The following is a 26445-nucleotide window of genomic DNA, read 5'->3' as shown; positions in this document are numbered from 1 at the left end:
ATTTACTTTCCAGCTGGGATTGATGTTCGTTTAATTTATATTAACCATTAATTCCTATTCATCACAAGACAACTATCATCATGTATACTGTTCATCCATCCAGCTCCAAATGTATGGACTAGTAGGGAGAACTGGTTTGGCTTTAGATGGAAAACTCTAATTTACTTTATTTCTTGAAGCTGTAATTTGCTCCTTGAATTATCCCCGTTAATATACTTATGGTGGGGTTTCTATCATGGATGATTCATAATACGAATTACTAAAAAGATGTTATAAGAAACTAATACACGTTTTTTTTATAAAATAATTAGTTTAGCTAATTTTTTCAGCATCTACAAATTAGTTATTTGGCTGCTACATGAAGACTGAGGGAGCATATAATGATGATTATCTTTTTCCATCTAGTGCATATAAGTAACAATCTAGCTAATCCTCCTCTGTTCTCTCACAAACTCTGCATCATATTAGTTCTGTTCCATGATTTTATTTGGGAATGGTCTGTTTAATCCAAGGAGGGACCTGTGTATATGGGCAGAATAAATCTTCAAGGAAAGTGTCATAGAGCCTTGCTTAAATATTCTGAAACTCCTACTTAGCCAACACTAAGAAATTTAAAGACTTTGCTGTGGACTATCACCTAGTTCAGTGTTCTCCATCTTTGCCATCGAACACAGATTTGTAAACTAGAACGGCTGCTTTGTTAGTATGATATCGCCATTTGGCTAGCTGTCGCTTGAAATCACGGATGTGTACATCTACACGCATACACACTGACATGTTGCGTGTTTGAGCGTTAAGATTGTATTGAATGGTGCATAAACCAGAAGGGCCACTAAAAGAGACAAAACCATCTTGGAGACCTTGCGAGTTGCGACGAGGATAAACCACCAGGAAAGAATTAGAGGTATGAGATTTATACAGTAAATGTGTGTGGTGCGAATAACGATAGAAGATCGGGGGACAAGTTGTCATTGCTTCGCTGGATTGATTTATGGTGAGATCCAAAAACAACAAAACCCGGGTTTTGTCAGCAAGTGGAGTGATTAATGAATGATTTCGATATGTGGAGATTCCAAGGTTTTTTACCCATTCTAATTGGGTGTCCAGGCTTTATTATGAGAGTCAAGCAAGGGATGATTTGCTCCGCGTTGCCACGACGCACCAAAACCCAGGCTGATCCCATTCACCGAAGTTGTTGAATAAAACCTCTTGGTTAATAATATATTAAGAAATTTGATTGTTAATACAGAGTATAATTCATACAGTCAAGTCCACTGGTGAGATAAAATTGGCCGGGAGGTTGTACTTTTCCGGTTCTTAATTACTGAGTTAATTTTGATTCTAAATATAAGATTCAATTTTTAAATTTATCTGTTTTTTTTAATTATCCCTATTGATACTCTTCCAATCATAATCAAGTGGAAAAGAGAGGGATGATATTACGGAAGATGATCATGATATTTTAGAAAAATATATATCATGTTTATTATAATTAACTAACTTAACTAATTTTTTTAATCTAATCAAATAAATCTTATATTAGGGAAGAGAGGAGTATCATTTGAAAAATAAAATTAGCTTCTATGTCATATTTTTTTCCTCATTAGTTAATCTGATCTCATGATAAAATACTTACACATTTTATTTAAATTTGGTTTTTTGGGCACATTCATATATAATACAATTAACGGTTAATTAGTTTAGTTTTTTGCAAAAGAAAAAGAGACACGCCCATAATCTCATCTTTCATTTAGAATGGATAAAAGTCATGATATTTTGGTAGAAAACGATTTAAAATCTTGCTATCTCATCAAGTATTTTATTTATGCTTTTAAATTTTTTTTCCTTCGGTGAAGTAGTTGAAGCATTCTGAGGGAGTTTAATTGTTTAATACGCTCTCTCCTTTAAGATATTGGAGGCAAAAATCAAATAAAATTATTATCTCTTTTCGAAATTTCGAGAGCGTAATATATGGACTCCTCTGAACTACGTTTATGTCATAAACGACAATTTCTAGATAGCGGCTCTTGCAATTCATGACCATCTGATTTAGTACCTCATCAAATAGTATTTCATTAGACTCGGACAATTGTTTGTGAATTAAAATAAAAAAATGATGCAAATTCTATTTGGAAAAATTAAACTGAAATTGATTAAGAACTCGACAGAATTATGCTGAAATTATACTCACTAATATTTACCATGAATAATATTAAAATTTAATTTATTTTTGGTATTTATGAATTACAAAAATAAGAGCATTCCCGATCATTTTTCCAACACATTTTTATTCTTACTCGTTTTATAACACACCTTCTCTCATCTCCATGGCTCTTTATTCTTCTAAAATTCACAGACCATATAACAACTAATTAACAATGACGAAAAAAACTCATCTTAAAAAAAATTAAAAGAAAAATATCATTTTGCAATATAAGGAAAAGCCGTCAACTTGCAAAGAAGAGCCGTCATGAGAAATCCTTTTGGCAAGGAGACCCATCCAAAATTGATCTACTCCTCTTATGTTTGTAATAATTTTGTCATGAACTGACAAATAAATCAAATCTTGTTGATGCCTAATTTTAAAAGTACTAACCACAGAAGAGGCTGCATTGAAAAAGTAATAAATGGCGCACCGCGCACATCTGTCCTTAGAATTCACAAATAGAATTTTCGTAACGCTTCGAAGTAAGTTCTAAAATGTTTTATCATAATCGGCACTAAATATTAATTAATTTAAGTGAATCCATATATATATATACTCCTCCGGTCCTTATTATAAGACCCCATTTGACTTTTTATTTGGTCCTAATTATAAGACTCCAATCCATTTTGTCTCTTATATTTATGCATTTTTTTCCAAGATAATCCTTCTAATAATGATAGTTTTAGCCAATATACTTAATTAGCAAGGATATTTTAGGAATGACAACACTTATTTATTATAAATAACCAACTTAACTTACTTCCTTAATCTCCTCAAATAAGTCAATTGGGTCTTATAATTAGGACCGGAGGAGTATATATTTATATTTTCTTTGGGAATGAGATATATTTTCTCATTACCATTTTTTTTTTTGGCCAACAATCTTTTCTCATGACTCAGCTAAGTTAGCTTAATATATGTATAAATGGGTTAGTATAAATTTTTATCTCTCAAATTTGTTTTTATTTTGATTTTGATCCTTCAAATTTTAAATTATAGGTTTTGTTTCTTCACGTTTTTTCATTTATAATACTAATCTCTATAATCCAATAAAAATTTAGACTATTTTATTTGTTAAGGGACTAAAACTTATAACTTAAAATTTGAAAACAAAAACTAAAATGAGAACCAACTTAAAGGAAATAAAAATTATATCAACCTTGTATGAATATATTAAATCCTAACCTTTTTGCCGCCTGAAATGATGGTATATTGAATTATTGATTGATGATTGATTTCGCGGGGATGCATGGAAATTGGGGAGAGCTGGTGGCAAAGTGACGAATTTAAAGAAGTTGACTAGAATGAGCGGCAAATTTTAGAGGTTATTTTGGTAAAAAAGATATGCAGGAAAAAAAAAATATCGGGAAATGCATTGAACGGCGCACACAATCGGATTGAAAATCTAAAATTAAGCTCCCTCTTCTCCGCTCACATCACACTTGCGTCTTCTCCGATACAATCGTCTCTGTTTCTTCTTCTGCTTCTTCGTATGCTCCGTCCGTAAGTCCATTTTCAACCTATCCAATCCAGTCACACCCTTTAAGCCTCGTAATGCTTGAATAATGCAGCCGCCGCTCCTCATGGTTCTGCAACTACAATGACCCAGAACTTATCGCTCCTGCAATCAGAGGAAGATAACAAGCCATATCCTGGTCCTCGTGGCGGAGGAACGGCCATGAGAGTGATTGTGCCTTTACAGGGAGTTGTTCAAGGTAGAGGAGGCCTCTTTTTGGGTTCAGTAATTCCTTGTGCCCTCTTCTACTTCCTTCAGCTCTACTTCAAGAAAAGCCATCGTACTCCCCCCAACTCGCCTCCTCCATCTTCCTCTCCCGACGCCAACTCTTCTTCCCCGTGTTCGCCATCTACTTCTTCCGATAAGCTTACAGAGGTCGCTATTTTGCCCCGCTCGCTTTCTCGAATTCTTCTATCGCCCAGGGGTTCGTCCTCCGTGCCGTATCTCTCCTCTCGGGCCAATTCCATCGTTAAGGCCGAAAACTCTCCTTATATCCTGCGTCTGCAGAAGGTTAGCGAGGACTCGTACCACCTAACTGATAATCCGGATGGTGTTATTCAGCTTGGTTTGGCTGAAAACAAGGTAAGTACCGCTTGGGTTTTGCTTTCTGATTACTGGGTTCTTTTCCTCTTTCAATTGTCCTGCTCGGTTATGAGAAATGTGCCCGAAGAGTTTCTCGCTGTTTGTAGTTATCTCTGGACTTGGTTCAAGATTGGCTTGTGGAGAATGCGAGCGGGGCTATATTGGGAGGCCAAGAAGATTGCAGGGAGTTGAGCATCAGCGGGATTACGGCGTACCAACCGCATGATGGATTGACGGAATTGAAAGTGGTAATTCAGACAGACTCTTTCTCTTAGTTCCATCTGATATTATTTGCTGGTCTGGCTTGTTGCACCTGTACAGTTATGAAAAGTAGTTGAATTCGAACTTTGAAGCCAGTCACGGTTAAGGCGTAAATCGGGCTTCTTTTCAGTAGAGACTCGCGTCACTTGCGAAGTTTTGATGTGCCTCAATTTGGCCTTTTGAAATTAAGTCCCTCATGAAATTGGGTGAAGAATGCTCTGAACTTGTATTATTTGACATGTATAGCTACATAATGCAACACATAGAGAAGGCAGCAATGAGTCAATGCTGCAGGGCATTATTAGAATACTTACAAGGTAATAGGATGGTCGGTGAAAGGAATTGGAGTTGTTTTGTTTGGCATCAGGCTTATGGAGACACGATGACATGATTGTCTCTGAACCTTTAATGTTACTCATTTAGTGGTTTTTAGACTTCTAATGAAATATGGAGTCGAAGAATCACCGTTACTTTAACAGTAGAATTGTTTCAAAACTAAGCAGAATTGCCACCTAATTTCTTAAGAATATTAGCATCATGCGCTCTTCATTTTATTGACAATAGTCTGTGTGAAAAAAGACCTCCCCCCACTTCGTATATCCAGAGATATATACCTCATGTTCCGCTGTCCTCCATCTTCTTTCGTGGTATTTGTCGCATGAAAGTGACTTTGTAGAGTCTCATCTGTTATAAATGATTAAATGCCCAGTCTCTGGTGTGAGTTCGGGATGGCCATACTTGAAATGTACCTCCTAGAAGACTACTTTTAGCTTGTAAATGATTGTGGCCTGATTTTCTAATGCTGCAGGCTGTTGCAGGTTTCATGTCTCAAGTTTTGGAAAATCCAGTTTTGTTTAACCCCTCTCAAATGGTACTAACCACAGGCACTACCCCTGCTCTTGAAATTCTTAGCTTTTGCTTAGCAGATAGCGGAAATGCATTTCTCGTTCCTACACCTCATAGCCCTGGGTAATTATTAATTTCCTAATTGAGACGTCATCATTTTTACCCCTGCTTTCGTGCAAGAAGTTGAATATTTTCAACGCATGATGCAGCTTTGATAGGGATATAAAATGGCGAACTGGCCTGGAGATGGTACCTGTTCCCTGCCGCAGCACTGATAATTTCAGTTTAAATATAACTGTACTTGATCAAGCCCTCAAGCAGGCAAAGAAACGTGGTCAGAAAGTCCGTGGAATGATAATAACAAATCCCTCAAATCCTGTTGGAAATCTGTTGAACCGGGAAACATTATATAATCTTCTGGACTTCGCCAGAGAGAAGAACCTCCACATAATATCTAACGAAATATTCGCCGGGTCTACTTATGGTAATGAGGAGTTTGTGAGCATGGCAGAAATCCTGGAAACACAAGATGCTGACAGAGACAGAGTTCATATTGTATATGGGTTATCAAAAGATCTTTCTGTTCCAGGTTTTAGGGTAGGTGTTATCTACTCTTATAACGAGAATGTCCTGGCCGCATCTAGAAAACTGGCAAGGTTCTGTTCCATTTCTGCTCCAACCCAGCGATTTCTTACCTCCATGCTTTTAGACACAAGATTTGTTGAAAAATTCAATGAGGTTAATCGATCAAGGCTACGGAGAATGCATGATATGTTTGTGGCAGGTTTGAAGCAGTTGGGGATTGAGTGCTCTCGAAGTAGTGGTGGATTTTACTGCTGGGCAGACATGAGTAAGCTAATCCGCTCGTACAGTGAGAAAGGAGAGCTTGAGCTGTGGGACAGATTGTTGAATGTATCGAAGATCAATGTTACCCCAGGATCATGTTGTCACTGCATTGAACCAGGATGGTTTCGTTTTTGTTTTACTGCATTGACTGAAAATGACATTCCTGTAGTTATGGAACGAATTCGGAGAATTTCCGAAGCTACAAAGTCCCCCAGTTGATATGGCGTCAATTATTTGATGTAAATCTTGCTAAATTATGCATTCTTTATTCTTTTGAAGATGCTCATAATTGTTTTATACTGCTTCTGCTGGAGGCAACAACCAGCAATTTAGTGACTGTGGAAGTGAATGATCAAGAGCCATGGTGTTTGATGAGTTGCCGTGAAATAATGGATCGCAAATTGGAGTGGTAATGCCATTGCATCAAAATCTGATTTCTGCCTTACTCGATCTTATCTTTTGGAATAACTGATGGTGAAATTGCCTCAGCCGTGACCGAAACTACAATTGTTATCCCCACGTAATTAAGCTTTGCCTTTTTCAGCTCATATAGGACGAGTCTGAAATGAGAAGAGGTAAGCCCCTTGCAAGACTTTGACCCCAAAAAAAAAAAAAAAAGCCCCTCGCAAGACCAATGTTTCTATTATATGCTTATAACTTTTAGATGCCGTGACTCAGGAAGTGTTTGGCAACTTCTAAACCATGATTTCAAAAGCATTTTTTTTAAAACGAAACAAATTTTTTCATATATTTATTTCGTAAACCATAAAAATACTTCTGAAATTATGATTTGGTTTTTATTCAAATACTCTGTCAGCGTAATATGAAGTATCAGTACTTTGTCTCTCATTGCAGTGTTCTTTATTCAACAAGACATTCTTTGTCTCCTAGTGGATTTCTGAGTCTCTATGAATGACATCTCTCTTTAAGGCAGGTGGGCCTCGTACCGAAGAGAAGAGTCTTCACAAGCAGGATCTTGTGGGCATTATATTTTGCGTTGATCTAACTTTGACATATTTTCAAGTATGTTTAAAGTATTTTATAATTCATCAAATATTTTAAAATATTTTTTCAGATGCATCTAACATCTTAAAGTATATTATGGTTTATTTTTAGGTGCGTCTAATATCTTAAAAAAATACCCAAAAAAAATTTAGAGTGTTTGATGTACATTCACTTGATGTATTTTTTGAGGAGTTAATGGTGAGATTAAAATTGTTTCTAAAAATATTAATACTTTAAGAGTAAAATTACATCACAAAGTATTTTAGGATGTTAGATACAACTGGAAAAATATTTTAGAATGTTGAATTAGTCTTAACCCTTTTATTTTATCACAAAAAATTTGGGAAAATTGTCACAATACAAATGTCTAGCTCTTTTTGTGGGAAATCCGTCTTCAACCCAAATTGATACGCAAGTGTTGTTTTAGATTTTATTAACAAATATTAAAAAGAGAAAATGATATTTAGGTCCTCTATAAGAGAAATACTACCTCCGATTTAGGATTTAAGATCATAGTATTAACGTTTTAGTTTTTACTCCAAAAGGAATTATTCTTCCGGTTCTAAATGTAAAATTTATTATATAGTAAATTACCTCATAAATAAGTCTCACAGAGAGAGTATTAATTAATAGTATTGTAGCTATCAACATTAAGAGAATTGTGCTTAAGCAATCTAAGTGTAAATGATAATGTCATTCTCATGGTTAAAAAACCCAAAAAGGATAGCAGAGCAAGGATTAGCATGCGGAAACGTAGAAAGCGCACAGTACGTGCACCACAAGCTTTGCTGGAACATCGCCATCTCCTTGTGCCCATGGTAAACATCCACATGGACCACACATCTCTGTTTGGTGTCTGGACATGTGATATTTCATGGAAGCCAAAATTAAGCATCTGAACGACTGAAATAAAGTTTTCAGTACCCTTAATCATTATTAACATATTATCAACACCCGTTGATTCGAAACTGGACAACTTATTAATCAGGTCAAAACACTCATTCCAGGTCCGCTGACCATGGTTGATTTAATAGTGATAAAATTAATGTTTTTAACTTTATATACAAAATATTTTGGAGAAAATTAAAGAAATTATTACTAATAAATTAACTTGATATTTAAATATGAATAAGTTAATATTCATCCACAATCCTACATTGAACTCCAAATAATAAGTTAATAATCTATCATCATAGTATTCATTAAGCAAATGTATAATTACTGATTGTTATATATAAGAATAATGCTCACATAGTAATTGTACTAATCACTTAAAAAAAAAAGTAAAATAATAAGTTAAAGAGTATTACCCACACGATATTTTTGGTTTTTGACCCATTTAATAACGTTCTCAGTCGATTTAGGCATTGGTTTACTAGATTTGTTCAATTTTTGACTAGTTCAGTCCAATTTGGAGAATACTAAGCGATACTAATAATGTCATAAATATAAAATATGAAGTAATCATGCCTTTTTTTTTTCAAGAGATAAGATATTTAAACATTTCAAAACTATTAACAAAAAAACAGCCAGTATTTAAAAGCTTTTTTTTTTTAGGTTCTTATACGCTATGAAAGTTTATTTTTGTAGCTAAAATACTTTGACTGCTATCCGCCGTTAAATTTAACCATTAAAATATATGGTGTAACCAATGTCTTTATCAATTAAATTTAACAACAAATAATAATTCATAGTAAAAATATTACGATCGTGGATATTTTTAAGCTATTTAAAAACCTTGTCCTTTTTTTTTAATTTAACTGTCTAAAATTAAACCTCACCACATGAAGATTTTTTTAATGAAATCAGCATGGTGCAAACGTAATAAACAAATGCCTCTTATTGAGAATATTACAGTTTTAAATTAAATGATAATTTAAAAATGAATGCAAAAGAATTATTTTTCTTTTTCACTTTTCCTAGGAAAACATTCTCACTCTCGAGCCTTGTATGCACAAATTTCCATCCACTTCTGCTGCCTCCTATCTGTACTCAGGGAGAAGCTAAATTAAAAATTACCTAACTCTGGGCGGCAACGAAGTCCATTTGGTCTGTCTGGTTAATTTGATTCCAATCCATTTCTGATAGATTCAAGAACCTGCACAACCTCAGCCATACTTGGTCTCCTTGAAGGATCCTCCGACGTACAGATAAGCCCCAATCTCATCACCTGAATTAACTCGTTCTCCACAAAACCCAGCAACCTCGTATCAAAGCATTGTGAAGCTGAGCCAGTCTCCAATAATCCTCTAACATAATCACACAAAACCACGACCTCGCTCGCTGTTGGACTTTCTACGGGCTTCCTCCCTGTGACCAATTCCAAAAGAATAACCCCAAAACTATACACGTCACATTTCTCACTCTGTCTCATACTCTGAGCCAACTCTGGTGCAACATATCCAACAGAATTGTGGAATTTGGTCAAACCATAATTGTCCAACATGGGAAGTAACTTCCCTAGCCCATAATCACACAACTTTGCCTCATACCTGTCATCTAAGAGTATGTTTGATGACTTCAAGTTGAGATGAAGAATCGGAGGTCGACAGTCATGGTGAAGGTAGGCAAGGGCTCTTGCAGTTCCAACTGCAATTTGGTACCTTCTGGACCAGTTTAGTTCCCTATTGCCGCGGCTAGTGCTGGTTCCGGGATAGCCAAAGCCATGTAGATTATCGTAGAGATTCCCATTTGAGACAAACTCTGATAGAATTAACTGCATGGTCGAGGACCAATAGTAACCTTGAAAGGCAACTAAATTAGGGTGTTGAAGGTTACTTATTCGCCCAATTTCATGCTCAAATTCATCTTGGTTTCTGATTCTTCCCAACGTCTCAAGCTTTTTCACTGCAATAGAGATCCCACCTTCAAAATCAGTTCTGTAGACTGTCCCAATTGATCCTCGCCCGATCAAAGACTCTTTATCAAGCAATGCTTTGGTACCTGCCTCCCAGTCTTCATACTTCGATGGTAAACTTTTGCTGAAGAGAACCAGCTTTCCTATTATGACATTTGATTCTGTAGATCCAAGGGGCGTAGTCTCAACTATCATCATCTGTTCATCTTTTTTCTTACGACGTGCCTTGATATTCATGATGCTCACCAAACAAACCCCAATAAGAATCACTGCTGCAGCAACAATTGCAATAATTGCAGAGACACTTAGTTTAGGCTTCCTAGAAGTAGGCTGTGTTGTAGTGCCATTTGCTGAGCAAGGGGTGTCCAAAGGAACCCCACAAAGATAAGGGTTGTTGGAAAATGCTGAAGAACCAAAACTCTGTATCGATGCAATTGGTGGAATGATACCAGAGAGATTGTTAAATGAGAGATTAAAATGTGTCAGTCTGTTCAAATTCCCAAGGGAAGAAGGGATAGAACCAGAAAGTGAATTATGTGACACATCTAGGTATTGGATCTTTGACAAGTTTCCTAGGCTTGTTGGGATGCTGCCACTGAGCTGATTTTGATGCAGGTCAAGGACTTCCAGATATGTTAAGTTGTTAAGGTTCTGAGGAATCTCTCCTTCCAAGTTATTACCCGAAACATTCCTGCAGAAACATAAAACAATATATTCAGATTTTGTTCAGAGTGTTGAAGTTAATGGATAGCAGTCTAATAAGCTTAGGTCACGGAACTCACAGCTCTAGAAGGAATCTACAATTGCTTATATCTTCGGGAATTTCACCGACAAGGTTTAGATTATGCAAATCAAGCACTTCAAGCAGCTGAATGTTGCCAAACCCCTTGGGAATCGATCCACTTACTGAATTATTACCTAATTTAATAACAAGTAGCCTTCCCATGTCTTTAATCCCTAATGGGATAGTCCCTTTCAACCTATTAGACTCCAAGGCCAATAGCTTGAGGCTTTTGCATCCTGTTATACTAGAGGGAATCTCCCCATCCAAAGCATTCCCCGAAGCATCAAAAAACTGTAATCTCTCGCTACAAGCAGTGTTCCCTGGAATTTGTCCACTAAAACCGTTACGTGATACATTGAAATAAGTAAGATTCTTCGTTCCAATGATGCTAAAAGGGGCTGAACCAGTGAATGCATTATCTCCAAGATCTAAAAGTGTCAAACTTTGGCATCCCACAATCTGCTCTTCCACTGTTCCTGATAAGGCATTGCTTCTCAAGGACATGTAGGATAATCTTGGAATATCACAAAGTCCAGAAGGAATACCCCCTCTTAGATTGTTGAAAGAAAAATCAAAACCTTCAAGGTTCGAGCAATTCGCCAATGACGCTGGAATTATACCTGAAAGACTGTTATGAGAAAGAGAAATGAACCTGGTTTTGTAACAGTGCCTAAACAGAGCCGAAGGAATCTCCGCGGTGAACTCATTCTTCGATAAATCCAGAAAGCGGATACTTTCTAAGTCACCAATGAACTCTGGGATTGAACCAGATAATGCATTGGAGCTCAAATTGATTTTCCACAATGAGTGAATGTCACCGTATTCTTCCGGAATCTTCCCCGAAAAACGATTCCCGAACAATGTCAAAATCCTCAAGAATTTCAATCCAGACAAAGCCGGCGCCAATACTCCGGCCAAACTAGTGTTCCATAGTACGATTCTTTCCACAAAACCTTCGGGGTTACAGAAAACTCCTCTATAATCTTCACAAGGGTTTCCACTCGAAACCCATGAGCTCAGGCTGTTTTGAGGATCATCTGTAATGTTACCCTTAAATTGAAGCAAAATCTCCTTCTCAGTCACCGGTGAGACCGCGATAGATGAAAGAAGACAGAGAACAGAGCACAAGAGAGCATGCGGGAGATGAAATTGACGATGCCTTCTCATGCTCGAAACAAGGCGGAGTTGGGAGATAACATTAGCCGTTAGGCATTATCGTAGTTGGAACCAAATGTGCGACGATTTGTCTTTCCTCAGCTGCAGTGAACGAGGTTGCGCAAATGCTGTTTCAACGACGAACACAGCACCACCATCATGACCAATTGGGATCATTCCACTCAAAGCTCCTTCCTTTTCCAAATGGGATTGACAGAAATCAGGTTCACTAAAACAACAAAGATCTGCGATTCTCTTAGTATGTAGCGATTCAGCCTTTTGAGGGGGGAAGAATGCGAGAAGCAAGGTCTGAGGTTGAGCTGAGAGATGAAGAGAGAGAAGAAATGGAAGGCAGGGAAGAATGGGAAGTAGGAGTAAGTAAATGAAATGAGAATAGTGGAAACGAAGGCTGTAGCTTTGCTGGAAAGAAAGCAGATGAGACAGCGAGAGGCAATTAAATAAGCTTCCTATAATGGTTAGTCTGTGCAAAATAAATTTTAAGCGGTTGCCACCAAGTGAAGCTGAACCACGTGCATTCCAGAGCCGTCCCCCTCTTTCTCACTCTCTAGCAATGATGCGCTTTTAACAATGGAAACCCAGACTGTGCCTGAGCCTGAGTTTCTCTCTCCACCACCATTATCACTCTCATTTATTCTTCCCCACCAACCAAGTCGGGACCAAGACCACCGTCAACACCACGGCAATTACTACAACACAAGGCCAATCCAATGGAACACCAAAAAGAGCCAGAGAGAGGAGAGTGTGGTTTTGTCTGTTCCCTGTTCTGTCTCCGGGTTGGGAAGGGGTATGCTAATTGTTCTTACCCACCCGATTTTTCCTGTGTCCGTTTCGTTGATTAGGGGCTTTATTAGTTGGAATTAGTCGTCATTAGCATCTCATTACTTTAACCAAAACTAGTCACATCATGACATTTATAATGTATTCTGTGCTGCTGTGGGTTCGTAATGTTCAACGTACACGAAGGGAGGTTTTACGAACTGTGATTTGCGGGCGAGGAAGCTCATACCATGCGAAGCGTCTGATTTGGATTGTATGGTGGCTCGTAACAAAGGAGAAATTGAGAGAAAATAATAGAAGACAGTGAAAAACTACTTATAAAATTATAATTGATATTAAAATAGTATTAATATGACAAGATGCTAACACAGCAAGCGTCCTGCTCGATGTGTTAGGTAATTTTGGGATTAGATTAATGGAAAAGGAAAGATGGGGCCTTTTCTTCAACGCAGAACCTCTTTAACGTTATTTCTCTTCGTTCAAAGAGTCTGTTGTGTTGCATTTGACTCTTTTAAGTTTGTTGTGGTTGGGTGACTCCTTCTACCCAATTTCTCCCCATCCTAATCAACGGTCAAAAATAGAATTTCGAGATACACTCAGCTCACACGCACACCCACAACCAGTGAAGGCCGACAATCTGTGTAAAACGTCTCTGCTGGTTTGCCTTGTTAAGTGCTTTTTCTCCCTTTTAACCGCCTTGGCTCTTGCCCAGAACAGAGAGCAACTTTTATCATTGTTAGTGTTAGTCCCATTCCTAATATAAGAAATTAAGTAGTTTTTTTCACATTAAAAAATTATTATTATTATTGTCCCTACTATTTGATCCGCTGGTTCCCTCAAAGAACGCAACTCGGCCTATTTTCATTGGTCGTGGTCATTTTGGTTTCATGATTATTATTGAGATGATATGGCCTCTGATCTTAAGTTAATGTCGTTTTGACGGATCACATAATTCAAAAAACAAGTAAGCAAGAAAGGCTGGTTAACAAATACCATGCGTGTTTTGTGGTAAGTGGGTGGCGATATGAAAATAAAGAGGGGGGGCCAACTGACAGCCATAACTTGTACCCACTTGTAATTGCATGCAATTCGAATCTGAGTCTGTCCCATTTCCATCCGCCAAAAGCTCCCGACTCTCTAACACAGGACAATCGCTTCAGACAGTTTTTAGTGGGGTCACTACTCCTTAAATTTTATTTCTAACTAATTTATAGGTACCAGTAAAAAAACAATTAAAAATATTAAATCTGTTATAAAATATGAGTAATTTTTGATACTCTATTGTCCTTATAAACTATGCTGAAACTTTACATTATAGTACTAATTTTTACCCTCTTTCATCTCTCTCATGAAAAGGGGAGGGAAAAAAAAAACACCAACAAGGCTCTCTGACGTGGCATCGCCACAGTAGGATAAGAACAATGTGGAGATCATTATGGCTTTTTCAGAATCTTCTATCCTGCTTCCAGCGTCGCCTCAACACAAAAGCTTTGATTGTGAAGCGCAAGGTCTACAAAGAGATTAGATCGTTATTGGTCACACTCCGCGGAAACAATAAAAAGGAAGGATGATTATTAGTCAATCTTATCTGGCTACTAATCACAAAATGAGCTGGCTCAAACGTCAATCATATGAGTGAGAAACTCTTTTGTATTTGATTCTCATTTGTTCAGTCCAAACAATAGCATGAGTGGGAATTTCATTCATATACAATCATACAATATAGACGCACAAAAAAATGTCCGTCTCAGCAAACAAGACCGGGGTTCAAAGAAATGTAGATGCTGAGCTAAAATAGGTTAGTCGTGTTAGCTGAATTCCTCCCATGGATGAAGTAGCTTAAATAAAACCTCACCCAACTGTGCACCACCTGCCAATATGACCTGGTGTCTAGCTCATGCAGTGAAAGTCGAGGAAACCAAGCCAAAAATTACTGGATTATTGCAATAAAACTTCGTCTTCCCTTCCCAACTCTTTCAACCACTTTTTAGCATAAAACGTGAAGAAGATTGTTGTAGCCACAGTAAAGCAGAAACCCATAACGTTAAAGATAATTTGAGGGGCAGATAGAGTGTGTTTTTCATGTGAAGCATCAGCTAAAGTCATTATCAGAATCCCCCTGCAGTAAGAAAATGCCAGGGATATGAGTTGAAGATACAAAACAGGAGAATCAAATTATGGTGAAGTCACAAGTCTCGCTAGGAAGATGATTGGAGAGGTGAAACCCCCACCTGGGGGGCGGGGATGCAACCAGAAGAGGAAGAACAAGAAGCCAACTATGGAAGTAAGAGCAAACATGGTACCTAGCTGGTGAAACTAAAGCATAAAATCAGGTCATGCACATACTCATTCGCTCACATGTAGGAAAACAGAAAGTCAAAATGTCAACATCCTTCAATAACCATCAAGTTTAATGGTGTATATATGTAAAACAAAATAAAGTTAGGTAAAACAGTTAGAGTAACTAGCCGTTAGAGATTTAGGATTTAGGGATTATAAATAGACTCAAATACCCAATTGTATGACCCGACTTTCCCGTGAATGAAATTGCATACTATTCAGAATTCTCTCTATCTCCTCTCTTGTTCTCTCTCTATCTCTACTTTCCCATCTCTCTCAAACCCTTTCTTTCCCGTTCCCTCTCTTCCAAAATTATCTTTACTCGTCAGTTAACAAATAGTACTTGGTTTAGTTAGAAACACTTGCATTCAGAGAAATAAAAAGAAAACAAAAAATCAAAAGCATTCTGCCACCTCACACGCATAAAACCAGAATGCAATTCTAAGGAAATTCTCTCACTCAGAATGGAGTATATATCTGGCTCACATTCTTTGCAGATTCAGTATTAATACTGAACCACAAAGACACAGAAGGAGATGTTCACCATACCATCTAGAATTCTACAAATATTTCACAACTGCTGTTTAATTAGTCATTTGTCACTGAAATATAAATGGTAATTTATAAACCTCGTAGGGATGAAAGCAACAGATTTCAACAAGGGAGATCATAACAACATGGTTGCAGAACTCCCACTTAAATCGAGTATTGAAACCATATCAACTTGTTCCAACAATTAATAGTTTTATCAAGACATATATTAATAAATGTCATTTATGAACAAAAGGCTTATGAATATATGCATGTCCTCAAAAAATTTAAATAATGATCAGGCATGGACATCCAAAATTGAGTAGAACAGACGGTCCCCATGTATATGGAAACATTTAACAAGCGCATATAAATATTCAACAAACTGCCTAGATCTAGGTATGCAAAGAGGAAGCGAAGCAACTCATTGAGTGATCAAAAAACAATGTTTCACACAAACACACACAGACATCCACACAGAGAGAGAGAGAGAGATAGAGATTCTACGTGTAGATTGCAACAAATATTTCTGGCACCATTCCCACCAATGATCCCATTATGTAAGGTCCATACTTAACATTTGTTGCCACAGCACAGTAATTGTAGATTATGTAAGGGAATGGAGAAATTCTGATTAAAGCAACAGCACGAAATTGATGCAACCAATTTCCTTCACCTGCAGATCTTAATAATGAGGCTTTCTTAGGATACCTTTCTAACCAACCCTGCATAGAATATGAAATGTTGGGTTAGCTTTAGCACAGAAATGTAGACAATGTTTTAAGAAAAAAATAAAATATAATAAAACCAACTTGATTAAAAACAAGGCACGTACTTGAAGTTTTTGATGGAAGATTGAACCAATGAAAAAAGGGAGAGAGACACCCACAGATGCCGCAGATATTATTAGCAAGAACCCAAGGCCATAACCAAATGTCATCCCAGCCACCCACATAGAAGGTGTAGACGGTAAAAATAGTGTTGGAAATAATGCTATGGAAGCAAATAGCAGAACAGTTAACACTGGAACACTGAACGTGGTTCTCTCCCAAATCAGTATTGGAATAATCTCCTGAAAAGAAACATTAATCAGGTAGGTTCTCAAAATACTGATATATGCAGATAAGGGCAAAAGAACATAGCAAACTTTTTAATGCTCTAATCAGTTTCTGCAGCTGCAAGAAATCATGTCAGCCTATATATCCATGCACTGAAGTTCCTAATATCTCAAGTTAGAGGCAACCAACAAGAAATAAGATACATTAGCCAGCATCGTTTAAAATCAACTCGTCAGCCAAAGACACAGGCTTTTATTCATTTCAACTACCATTTCTACTGTCACAAGATAAAACTGAGCTGTAAAATTCACAGAGTTCATCCAGGCAACAACTATCCAAATAGTCAAATGCTCCATACCAGATACAAAGAGAAACCGTCCTAATACTTTCTACATTTTAAAATGCATTCATCAGACAAAGACACAGACATGATCAAGCCAAATTGGATAAACTAAGGTTGATTCCACAGCAAAGTACTCCACATTCAGGATGATGGAAACCAAGCTCTGTAGGTGGCCCATACACGTGGTTATGCTAATTTCTCAGATCTTTGTAAACCTATTTATTAAAAAAATAAATAAATAAGTTTAACATCGACCAAACAAATTTTTCCCCCCTTATTATTTAAGATATGCAATCACGAATTTTAAAATTTTCATATGGTTAAATTTTCATATGTGTTATCTTCAACCACCTTTCAAGTAAGTTTCCAGGTATATGCCTAGGAATTTTTTTTTTATTTTTTATTTTTTAACCAGACAGAACCTCGGGTGTCGATTTCAGTCATCCTGTACAATAAAAAATTACACAGCAACCGAACAAAGGGGAAAAAAAAAACATAAAGGACTTCTAGGATGGAAATCATGGATGACCAAAACTAGACTCGAGGTTGCTAATTCAAAGCATGTTTCTTTGACGCAAGAGGACCCACCAAGTTCACTCCGGCACTCAATTTTTTCCAAACACATACATGATTTCTTTCTCAAAACTTTGATAGAGAGGAACGGGGATGGGGAAGCCTCAATACCCAAAACATGTGCGAGTCCAAGACTAACCAAAAGGGAAACGATTACAACACAGTAATCGAGGGCATTCAAGTTCATCTAGAGTTACGATTGCAAGAATAATACACGAGTAATAACAAACCTTATCCATGAAAAAGGGTCCGACCCACTTGAGAAATACAGCAACCAAGAGCCCTATACACACAGCCAAGATCAACAATTTAACCCAATACCATAAAGACCCTACTCTTCCTGTTGGTGAAACCTCCGCCGCCTCACCTACGGCGGTTGCCGGTTCAGCATTTTCCGGACCGTGCCTCAATTTTACGTAATCCCCATTGTTGTCGTCACTGCAAATTCTGAGCGGAAGCTCCGGGATCACCTCGGCCCTCCCACCATCGTCTCCATAATAAGCCATCGAAAAAGCAAACCCCTGAGTGGCCGGTGGCCCAAAATACGCTCCCTCCTTGTAACCACCGGTTGAAAAAAAAACACACCTTATCAAAGAAACATGATGGGAATTTTTATTCAGAAGATCAGCGACCTACAATGATAAGATGGTGGAAGTATATAGGGATGAGAAATGAATCGAGGAACGGAGACTGGCAGATGCAGTGACCGCTGACGAAAGAACCGATTCAGGAATTTATGCGTTGTTCTCCCCGTGATGAAGAAACCATTTGGAACGGAACGGTGTCGTTTTGCTCGTCAGCCCCGGTGGCGCCATGATCCCGTTAAGGCATCGAGTGTGAGTGACGCGTATGCAACGGCACGGATGATTTTGAGGGATGGAATGCCATTGGCTCGTCGTGACTTCACCGTTACTGCAACGCGGGCCTACAAAATCAACATCAACATCTTTTTCTTTTTCTTTTTCTTTTTTTTCTTATAAAAAAAGATGTTGCGTAGTCTGGATTTCACTGTTCATATCTTAATTGATCGCTACATTTATTTTTTTATCGCTACATTTATAAATAATGCGTTTGCCTTGTTTGTTTTTTTTTTATCAGCAATAATACGTTAGCCTTGTGTACATTAATAAATGATTGATTATATGTGTGAATATTGAAGTGGACAGTATTGATGTGGATGTAAATTAATATTATTTTTGAAATCATACGCGTTAGAAATTAAATGATTGACTTATAACTAGGTGGTTGAGCCGCTTATCCTTAAGACCTTAAGCTAACTTCTTGTTTCATCAAGAGTGAAGCTTGAAATTTTTTTAATAATTATTTTATCTTCCAAATTTATAATTATTTCCTTACAATTTTCTTATTAACCGCACATATTGAGGGGTTTTTCAGGAATAGTTTTCAATACAAATAATTAAAAAAAATACTTTAAGAAAAATCAACACATATTTTTATGAATAACCAATTTAATTAATTTTTTATCTATAAATTCATTATACAACTCACTTATTTAGAATCAGAGAGTAATATGCTATGAGTGAGATGCTGGATATGAGAGGAGATATTTGGAAATGCCTAGACGGGGGTAATTTTGTCCTTTAATTAAGAAAGGTGAAAAGATAGTAATGGTGAGAGAGAACTCTGGGGGGGGGGGCCCTCTGATTCCTACACATGAATAGGTTGGAGCCTTGAAGGAGGGAGAGAAAGGAACGCTTTCCTCTATCCCTCGGGTGGGGATATGTTGTGAGTCCAATATCCAGACGACGCGTGTGCGTGAGGTGGCAAGCACTCTAGATTATGAGTGTCATCAACTGCTTCGCCGCTGCTTCCCCGTGTATGCCTTTGGTCCACTAGTTCGCTCATCGGCCCAAAATAAAAAAAAAAAAAATCCTTTTCTGTTTTAATCGCCTCCCATAAGCATCCGCCATGCCTCTCGCTTGATTCGCTTGATTATCCAACATGTCTCCCCTGATGTTTTGTTCTTGTTTTTATTTTCTCCATCTTCTTCCACATGTTCTTACTTAGAAACTACCACCTCAAGTTTTTAATACTAGGAGGAGATAGTCGTAATTAGCTTAACAAAAAATCCATTGGGTGGTCTTAAAAAGTCTTATGAATATATCAGTAAACATTAAATAACTAATTTAGTTAATTTTAAAAGTTAGTTAAATTTTATGGAAGACACAACATGCATCGGCATTCTCAGTCCCCACCTCTCGTAAAACCTATCCGGCGACGCGCTCTCAAGCACTCCTGGTCTGGGGCCAGACACATTAGACACCACACTCCCTCACTCTCTCCGCCCAATAATTTAGCAATGGGAATAAAATCTGTCCAACTCTCACTCCACATGCATCTAAATTAAGATGACTCATACATTGCAAATTGTAGACTTATATATATATATATATATATATTGGCGAGTATGTTATAGTAGAAGCCCGCTGGAGACATAATCGCATTAATTAAAAACAGGGTCATGATTTAATTGCGCATAAGCCAGGTGAAACATATAGAACGAAGCTTAAGCACGGCAGTTATTTAATAGTACACGCGTGTGAAGTCAGTGTATTGATCAAATTTTGCTTGCACAGGAGAAAAGGGCGCTCTTACAAGTGGTGCCAGTTGTGCCAAGACGTCCAGTGCCCGTCCTTGTCCGGGTCGGCATGCTACCAAGGAAATGATAGTGAAAATGCTTTGGTAACGTGACTTAAACTGCTTTCACCCCTTGTGAGACATAACCAGGAGGAGAGAAAATTAGGAAGGAAAAAAAAAAAAGAGTTATTTCTTATTTGGATGGGAGAGAAAATATAAGAGGAAAAAAAATAGGAGAGAAAATAAGGTGAATCTCATACCTAATTTTTTCTTCATGTATGGAAATATTTGGAAGGAAAACAAAGTTTTCGTCACTGACCCTCATCTCTCTTTCTTTTCATATTTATTTTTTTATTATATTTAAAATTTTCACTTTTTATCTTGTATCTTAAAACAATATTTTTATTAAATAATTTGATTTTAAAATATAATAATACGAAAATATATATAAACCAAATAACTTGATTTTGTATTATTTGATGATACTAATTTTAGTGTAATTTTCCTATTGCGGCATTTAATTTGATTTAATTTTAAATATGATATATTTTAATAATGATATTTTAGTTATTCAGCTATTTGCTTATTTTCTTTCCTTCTTATTTTTCTCGTCTATCCAAGCAAGAGGGATGATAACATATTCTTTTTAATTTTTTCTTCTCTCCATTTTCTCCCCTCTTATTTCTTTCCTCCTAATTTTTCTTCACATCCAAGTAGAGCATGAACAGAGCCTTGTTAGGTATTCCCACTGTCTCTATTTATAGCAGCAAACGTTTGATCAAATGAAAAGTTAGTTAAAATTGATTAAAAACAATAAATATATAAAATTTGTAAGTTTTCCCTCAAAAATACTTTTATCAGTGAAGGAGAGAGTATAAGTGAGAGGATAAAAAGTTATTAAAATAAAGAGAATGATACATTGAAATAGTGAACTAATAGATATGTGGAATATTAAAATAAGTAGCTTACAGGCCAAAATAAGAAACTAACCAGAAAAATTTAAGATATCTTACAAATGCTTCTTTTACATAGAGGCAAGATATAAATAGTAATTGTTTCTTATTAAAAAAATTGGAGTAATATTAAAGAGTAGACTTAAGGTGGTGAATACGTGTTCAAGTGCTCATCATTTATAATCCAGATGAGATTTATAAAATATTCAATAAAAATATTTATAAAATACATACTAACAAATTATTAATTGAGATAATAAGTAAACACAAATTTAAATCTTAAAAAATACACTTGTTGAGAAGTTTTACCCTTAACACCTAAGTCCAAAGTGACTTAACAAAAAAATACACTTTGCAACTTGCGGTGAAATTAAGTGGCACATTCAAATCATTGAGCAACAAATAAATTAAGAGCAATTGGATCCAAGGCTCCTTTAGATCAATGTACTTAAACTGAACGTCCAGTGGAAAAGACCAATTACTCGTCGTTCTTATGGACCAACCAATTAGAAGGCAGGAGTCATGACGTGATAATTCAACAAAAAATTGATACACATATATAGTAGTATATATAATAAGTTTAATTATCACTATAATATCAATACAATAGATGAAGTTTTCAATAAAATAAACTCATATGGCCACAAATGATTCGAAAATATATCTGACTCTCTTGTATACTAATTTTTATATATTTTTTCGTTATTTTCTCACTAATATATTTAACTTCATGTTTTAGTTCAACGGTAGTTCAACTTTAGTTTGATCTGACTTGGTCATAAACTATTTTTTTGATCCAAACTAGGATGTTAATAAATCCAATTGGTAGTCAGACTAGTTAAATTGTTTAGCCTGATACCGTTTTAATCATTGCTTTAAATAATACTCCTCCCGTCCTTAATGTAAGACCCAATTGTTGAGTTAGTTTTAATTCTAAATATAAGACCCATTTCTCATATTTATTAATTTTTTCTAAATTACCCTTATAGATACTCCCTCAACTATAATCAAGTAGAAGAGGGAGAGGGGGTATTAAGAAAGATGATTATAGTGTTTTAGGAAAAACATGTCACATTTTTTATAATTAACCAACTTACCTAACTTCCTTAATCTAATCAAATTAGTTAAATAGATCTTATATTAAGGACTGAAGAAGTATAAGAGTAAGATATTGGTGGAAATTGTAATAAAACTCCATATAAAATTTTTTGAAAAAATCGTGCTTACTTCATGATAATTGAAAGAGAGGAGGTTTTACCAGAAATATAAATCAAAAAGTAAAAGAGATGAGTCTACTAGCAAATGGAGGATTAGTGAGCTTCTCCTTAGAAACACAGGAGAGGATAAGGTACTTTTCCATAGAGATTGGTAAGTTCTGATTAACCATATCTTTAAGAAAAATTTAGGCATTGCTGATTTTTCAGTCAAGTCATCACATATTGTGGAGGGGAATTTTTATTATCTTCAATAATCTCCAACTCTTAGCAGGAATAGGAGACTGATGATGAGATTTGGCCCGCTACTGCTGTTTTGTACTGACCTCTTTTATGGTTCAAAAGTATAGCTGGGCTAACCCGCGAGTTGCGGGCCAACCCGTCACAACTCGCGGGTTATGCGGTGCGGGTTGGAGCAGCCTGCATTTTGGTAGGCTGGAAAAGTCCCAACCCTAACCCGCCACAGCGGGTTGGCGGGCCAGCCTGCCAGCCCACCATCTTTTTTTTTTTTAATTCTCAATTTTTAAATCTTATTTTTATTTAATTTTTTAAACTAATAAATGGTGATCCAAAATTTCAAAAGTAATCACAAGTATAAATTATATTTAACCACATTTAAAATAGTCAATATAAATATAAAACAATATATTACAAATATTTTACATGACTAACATTCAACATCAACTTATCAAGTGATAAATTTTATAATTTTTTTTATACAAATGTCATGTTTGATACAAAACACTATCTCTTAATAAATTAGAAGTGCATTTATCTAACTTTTTTTAAAAGTTCATTCACCATATTTTTCTAAAATACTTTTTTTCTATAATAAATATTATCTTATATTTGATTGTAGTTATTAAATTTTTGCTACAAATATGGTATGCTTATTTTTTAAAAATATTTGCTGTTTACATATGTATTATGTAACATGAAAATTGAGATGTAAATGAGAGAAGAAAAATTTCAAATATAATAATATATTATTTATATGAATTTTTTTTTTAAAAAAAGTGACGGGTTAGGCGGGCCAACCCGCCACAGCCCGCGGGTTATGCGGTGCGGGTTAGAGCAGTCCGCATTTTGACGGACTGGCAAAATGCCAATCATAACCCGTTCTTTTATAACGGGTTGACGGACTGACCCGCAAACCCCAACCCATATTTCCGGCTCTATTCAAAAGAAAGAATTGGTGATCTTTGGATTCATTTTCGCGGGAGTATCAAATCAGCGTAATCTCTCTTTTGAAAATTCAAAACGTCGACGTAAACCGTGCTCGACTTCTCATTTGTGATCCTCTTTCTCGAGAAGTCCCCAATTCCGCTGAAACTCCAATCCAAACATGGCCGTCGTTGCCTCCTACTCACCTAAACTTAGCTGCACTTCAAAAATCCCCTTGCCGACCCGTTTCTCTTGCCTTTCCCATCCAAAATCCACTGCGCCTGCAACTCCAACTCAAGCTGCGCCTCCAAAACTTGTGATTTCTGATATATTTCGGAGCCCCAAAACCAGGGCGGCTCTGCTCGGAGTGGGTCTGCTCCTCACCTTCACCGAATCTGCCTCATCTATGGAACTTCCGTTGCTGGGATCTGCACTCCAGCTGGATGAACCCTCCAATGCTCTTTCCCTTCCCACATGGACTGTACACGTCTCCAGCGTCATCGAATGGTGAGTTTGCTTTCATGTCCTTGTGTGTTGTTCGTATTTTATCACTTTCTCTAAGTCTCCCATGCCTTCGCCTTCTTCATCACCGAGGGCTCTGCCTTGTTTATTTTCGAACAGTTTTAGCACTCTTCAATACCCCAGGAATTGATTATTAGTAACAGTCGAAAGGACATCAAGACGTTCTCATGTACGACTACTGTGCTTTATGAAACGGATCGAGCTCCCATCTTTCTTTCGTCGTCTATTATTCCCAAAATAATGGAGATGATTTAGTATGCTGAAGTTCGAGGGCTCTGTGGTATTGATAATTTTATATTATTCACAATTGGCGAAGTAGTTACAGAACTTAACCCAGTTCAAGTGCGCATTGTTTCGTCTTAACTCTAATACGTCTTATCTGTGAGGAGAAATCCTTTTGGTTATTTTGTTTCTGGGGTGTCAAGTTACTGATTGTTGTTTTTTATTCAAAGGATTATAGCCATGGCGTTGGTATGGCAGTACGGGGAGAGATCAGGATATGAATCTTGGAAGGGGCTTTCATGGGGCATGGTATTCTTTTCTTATTTTGCAATTCCTTGCATTGCCCACTGCATTGCGAAGCTCTATGTTTAGAAAAGGCGTTAAGCTGTTAAAGAGCAAATGATATTTTTCTATCACTGATCTGTACATTAATTTTAACTACTCCTCGAAGGCTTTAGTTATTTTACTTGCGTTTCTATGAAAATTAAGCTTTAGGCCTGCATGCTTAGAAAATTAAGCTTGGTATTGTTCTGTTAGTTTTCTCCTAGCAGTTATCTCATGTGACATACGTTTTTTTTTTTACCAATCCAAATATTTCCTTCCCTCATTTACCTCCATCAGATGTTTTGGATTTTGGTATCTCTTTTCTCATTTGGACTATGTCTTTATTCTTTACCATAAGGTTGAGACAAGGTGTTATTTAGATGTTGTCTGATTCTTCCAGGTACCCCTACTAGGTGGAGCACTTTGCGCATGCACATGGCATTTCTTTTATAACTCTGAGTCCCTGGAGGTAGGAAGGCTTTTCTCTCCTTATGCAAAAATGCTGTGCCCTGTAGTGACAAAATTTCACGTGATTGATGATACGATTATTTTAACTTAAAGAGGATCTTGTTTTATATGAATATGGAACGATTAATTGGTCAATATACATATAAATAATCATTACCTCAAGATGCGGGGTTATGGATGGTGTTTTTTAATATATGTGCTAGTTAAGAAGCATGCCTTCTGGGCTTCTGGCCAATCATTTGTGGTAGCCACCGTCATTAATTTCTGCATGTCTGCATCCTGACTTCAGAATATTTCACAATGTATTATACGTACAATTCATCCTCCCCAACTTTGTTGCTAGCTTGAACCCGCTTCTTATGGAACTTTTCGATGAATAAACTCATGGACCGTCTGTACTTTCCAGACCTAAGTTACTTCATTCGACCTATCGAGTTGGGTTTGTATTATTGTTATGGCCTAGCTACGTAACAGATGTAGACTCATGATGCTTTCATACTGTGTTAAATCCGGTTAAATAAGATTAAGGCAGGAAGCCTAAAGTGATCCAGATCCAAATGAATTGCAGGTATTGGTGGCTCTTCAAGCAGCACTTACCGTTCTGGGTAATGCCACAATGTGCATAGCTGCATATCGTATATACAAATCCCGGGAGGGCACCAAAAATTTTTGAAATTTTGCAGTGCGGGCCTCTGGAATTAATATATTAGACCGAGCGGATGTCTTCTTTTTCTGCTTCTCGGTAAACTACTCCTTTTAATTTATGAACGAATATGATGGTGAGAAGAGTCTGCTAATTTACGAAAACCATTAAAATGTCAGAGATGATGCTTACGAGGAAAGGAATCCTTCTTTTCCGTATTAGTGCCACCAGCCATCATTTCCTCTGAATCTACTTGTGTTTTCTTGCAACAGGATAAACCTGCTGGAAAATTCGCGAGATCAAGATCTATTCACTAACGGTAGGCATTAATTCCAGAGTTTGGATTCAACTATCAAGGCCGTCTTATATTAGGAGCCTGTGAATGCCGAAGAATCTCCACTGTCTAGCATGAATAATCATTCATCTACTGTATATGTATGTCCGGACTCCTAATTGTTCAGAGTAGTCATAACTGACGAAGAGGGCGGTATGAGGATCTAACATGTTTTTTTTTTTTTTAAAAAAAAATGTTTTCTAGTAGTTGATAGTCCTCTCTTATGCATACTGGTCCTAAATATAAGACTCTTACACAAGTATGTATAAGGGTCTTGTATTTAGGACCAGAGGAGTAATAGC

The 26445-nt window shown here is 36.7% G+C and overlaps 4 protein-coding genes across 7 annotated transcripts; 2 read left to right on the top strand and 2 right to left on the bottom strand.

Moving 5' to 3' along the window:
* Positions 1 to 3601: 3601 nt before the first annotated feature.
* On the top strand, positions 3602 to 6670 carry LOC114721118 (probable aminotransferase ACS12). The gene is made up of 4 exons (XM_028906927.1): positions 3602 to 4304; positions 4412 to 4552; positions 5374 to 5534; positions 5621 to 6670. Exons 1-4 carry the CDS (start codon positions 3807 to 3809, stop codon positions 6474 to 6476), a joined length of 1656 nt encoding a protein of 551 aa, XP_028762760.1. The 5' UTR covers positions 3602 to 3806; the 3' UTR covers positions 6477 to 6670.
* Positions 6671 to 9076: 2406 nt separating this feature from the next.
* LOC114721111 (probable LRR receptor-like serine/threonine-protein kinase At1g12460) lies at positions 9077 to 12949 on the bottom strand. The gene is made up of 2 exons (XM_028906920.1): positions 10902 to 12949; positions 9077 to 10810 (listed from the first exon to the last, which is right to left on the bottom strand). Exons 1-2 carry the CDS (start codon positions 12068 to 12070, stop codon positions 9322 to 9324), a joined length of 2658 nt encoding a protein of 885 aa, XP_028762753.1. The 5' UTR covers positions 12071 to 12949; the 3' UTR covers positions 9077 to 9321.
* Positions 12950 to 14080: 1131 nt separating this feature from the next.
* Positions 14081 to 18528, bottom strand: LOC114721098 (TVP38/TMEM64 family membrane protein slr0305-like). 4 transcript variants are annotated; one of them, XR_003738020.1, is made up of 5 exons: positions 17932 to 18522; positions 16563 to 16799; positions 16235 to 16452; positions 14712 to 14975; positions 14081 to 14366 (listed from the first exon to the last, which is right to left on the bottom strand). XR_003738020.1 is itself a non-coding variant. In XM_028906911.1 (4 exons), the coding sequence occupies exons 1-4, from the start codon at positions 18205 to 18207 to the stop codon at positions 14333 to 14335; spliced, it is 765 nt and encodes a 254-aa protein (XP_028762744.1). In that variant the 5' UTR covers positions 18208 to 18528; the 3' UTR covers positions 14081 to 14332. The 4 variants fall into 4 exon arrangements, 2 of the variants coding, with proteins under 2 accessions (XP_028762744.1, XP_028762743.1); XR_003738022.1 differs by having other exon boundaries at positions 14727 to 14975; XM_028906911.1 differs by lacking the exon at positions 14712 to 14975 and having other exon boundaries at positions 17932 to 18528.
* Positions 18529 to 23650: 5122 nt separating this feature from the next.
* Positions 23651 to 26354, top strand: LOC114721117 (uncharacterized). Its single transcript, XM_028906926.1, has 5 exons — positions 23651 to 24137; positions 24605 to 24683; positions 25099 to 25167; positions 25735 to 25908; positions 26082 to 26354. The coding sequence occupies exons 1-4, from the start codon at positions 23812 to 23814 to the stop codon at positions 25837 to 25839; spliced, it is 579 nt and encodes a 192-aa protein (XP_028762759.1). The 5' UTR covers positions 23651 to 23811; the 3' UTR covers positions 25840 to 25908; positions 26082 to 26354.
* Positions 26355 to 26445: the final 91 nt, after the last annotated feature.

The sequence above is a fragment of the Neltuma alba genome, unplaced genomic scaffold (genome assembly GCF_004799145.2).
Source record: "Neltuma alba isolate B1F8T4 unplaced genomic scaffold, ASM479914v2 tig00012011_pilon, whole genome shotgun sequence".
In the NCBI taxonomy this organism is placed as follows: domain Eukaryota; kingdom Viridiplantae; phylum Streptophyta; class Magnoliopsida; order Fabales; family Fabaceae; genus Neltuma; species Neltuma alba.
Note: the sequence above shows the minus strand (reverse complement) of the source record. Positions and strands in the feature narration are given on the sequence as shown.

What these genes read in the sequence shown, in the direction of transcription:
- LOC114721118 (XM_028906927.1), top strand. Translation starts at nt 3,807, where the DNA reads ATGACCCAGAACTTATCGCTCCTGCAATCAGAGGAAGATAACAAGCCA. An exon ending in TTGGTTTGGCTGAAAACAAG is followed by an intron (nt 4,305 to 4,411) that starts GTAAGTACCGCT and finishes CGCTGTTTGTAG; the next exon opens with TTATCTCTGGACTTGGTTCA. An exon ending in CCTACACCTCATAGCCCTGG is followed by an intron (nt 5,535 to 5,620) that starts GTAATTATTAAT and finishes CGCATGATGCAG; the next exon opens with CTTTGATAGGGATATAAAAT.
- LOC114721111 (XM_028906920.1), bottom strand. Translation starts at nt 12,070, where the DNA reads ATGAGAAGGCATCGTCAATTTCATCTCCCGCATGCTCTCTTGTGCTCT. An exon ending in TGTAGATTCCTTCTAGAGCT is followed by an intron (nt 10,811 to 10,901) that starts GTGAGTTCCGTG and finishes ATGTTTCTGCAG; the next exon opens with GAATGTTTCGGGTAATAACT.
- LOC114721117 (XM_028906926.1), top strand. Translation starts at nt 23,812, where the DNA reads ATGGCCGTCGTTGCCTCCTACTCACCTAAACTTAGCTGCACTTCAAAA. An exon ending in AGGGGCTTTCATGGGGCATG is followed by an intron (nt 24,684 to 25,098) that starts GTATTCTTTTCT and finishes TGATTCTTCCAG; the next exon opens with GTACCCCTACTAGGTGGAGC. An exon ending in ATAACTCTGAGTCCCTGGAG is followed by an intron (nt 25,168 to 25,734) that starts GTAGGAAGGCTT and finishes AATGAATTGCAG; the next exon opens with GTATTGGTGGCTCTTCAAGC.
- LOC114721098 (XM_028906910.1), bottom strand. Translation starts at nt 18,207, where the DNA reads ATGGCTTATTATGGAGACGATGGTGGGAGGGCCGAGGTGATCCCGGAG. An exon ending in TCTTCCATCAAAAACTTCAA is followed by an intron (nt 16,453 to 16,562) that starts GTACGTGCCTTG and finishes TATTCTATGCAG; the next exon opens with GGTTGGTTAGAAAGGTATCC. An exon ending in ATATTTGTTGCAATCTACAC is followed by an intron (nt 14,976 to 16,234) that starts GTAGAATCTCTA and finishes TTCTTACTGCAG; the next exon opens with GGGGATTCTGATAATGACTT.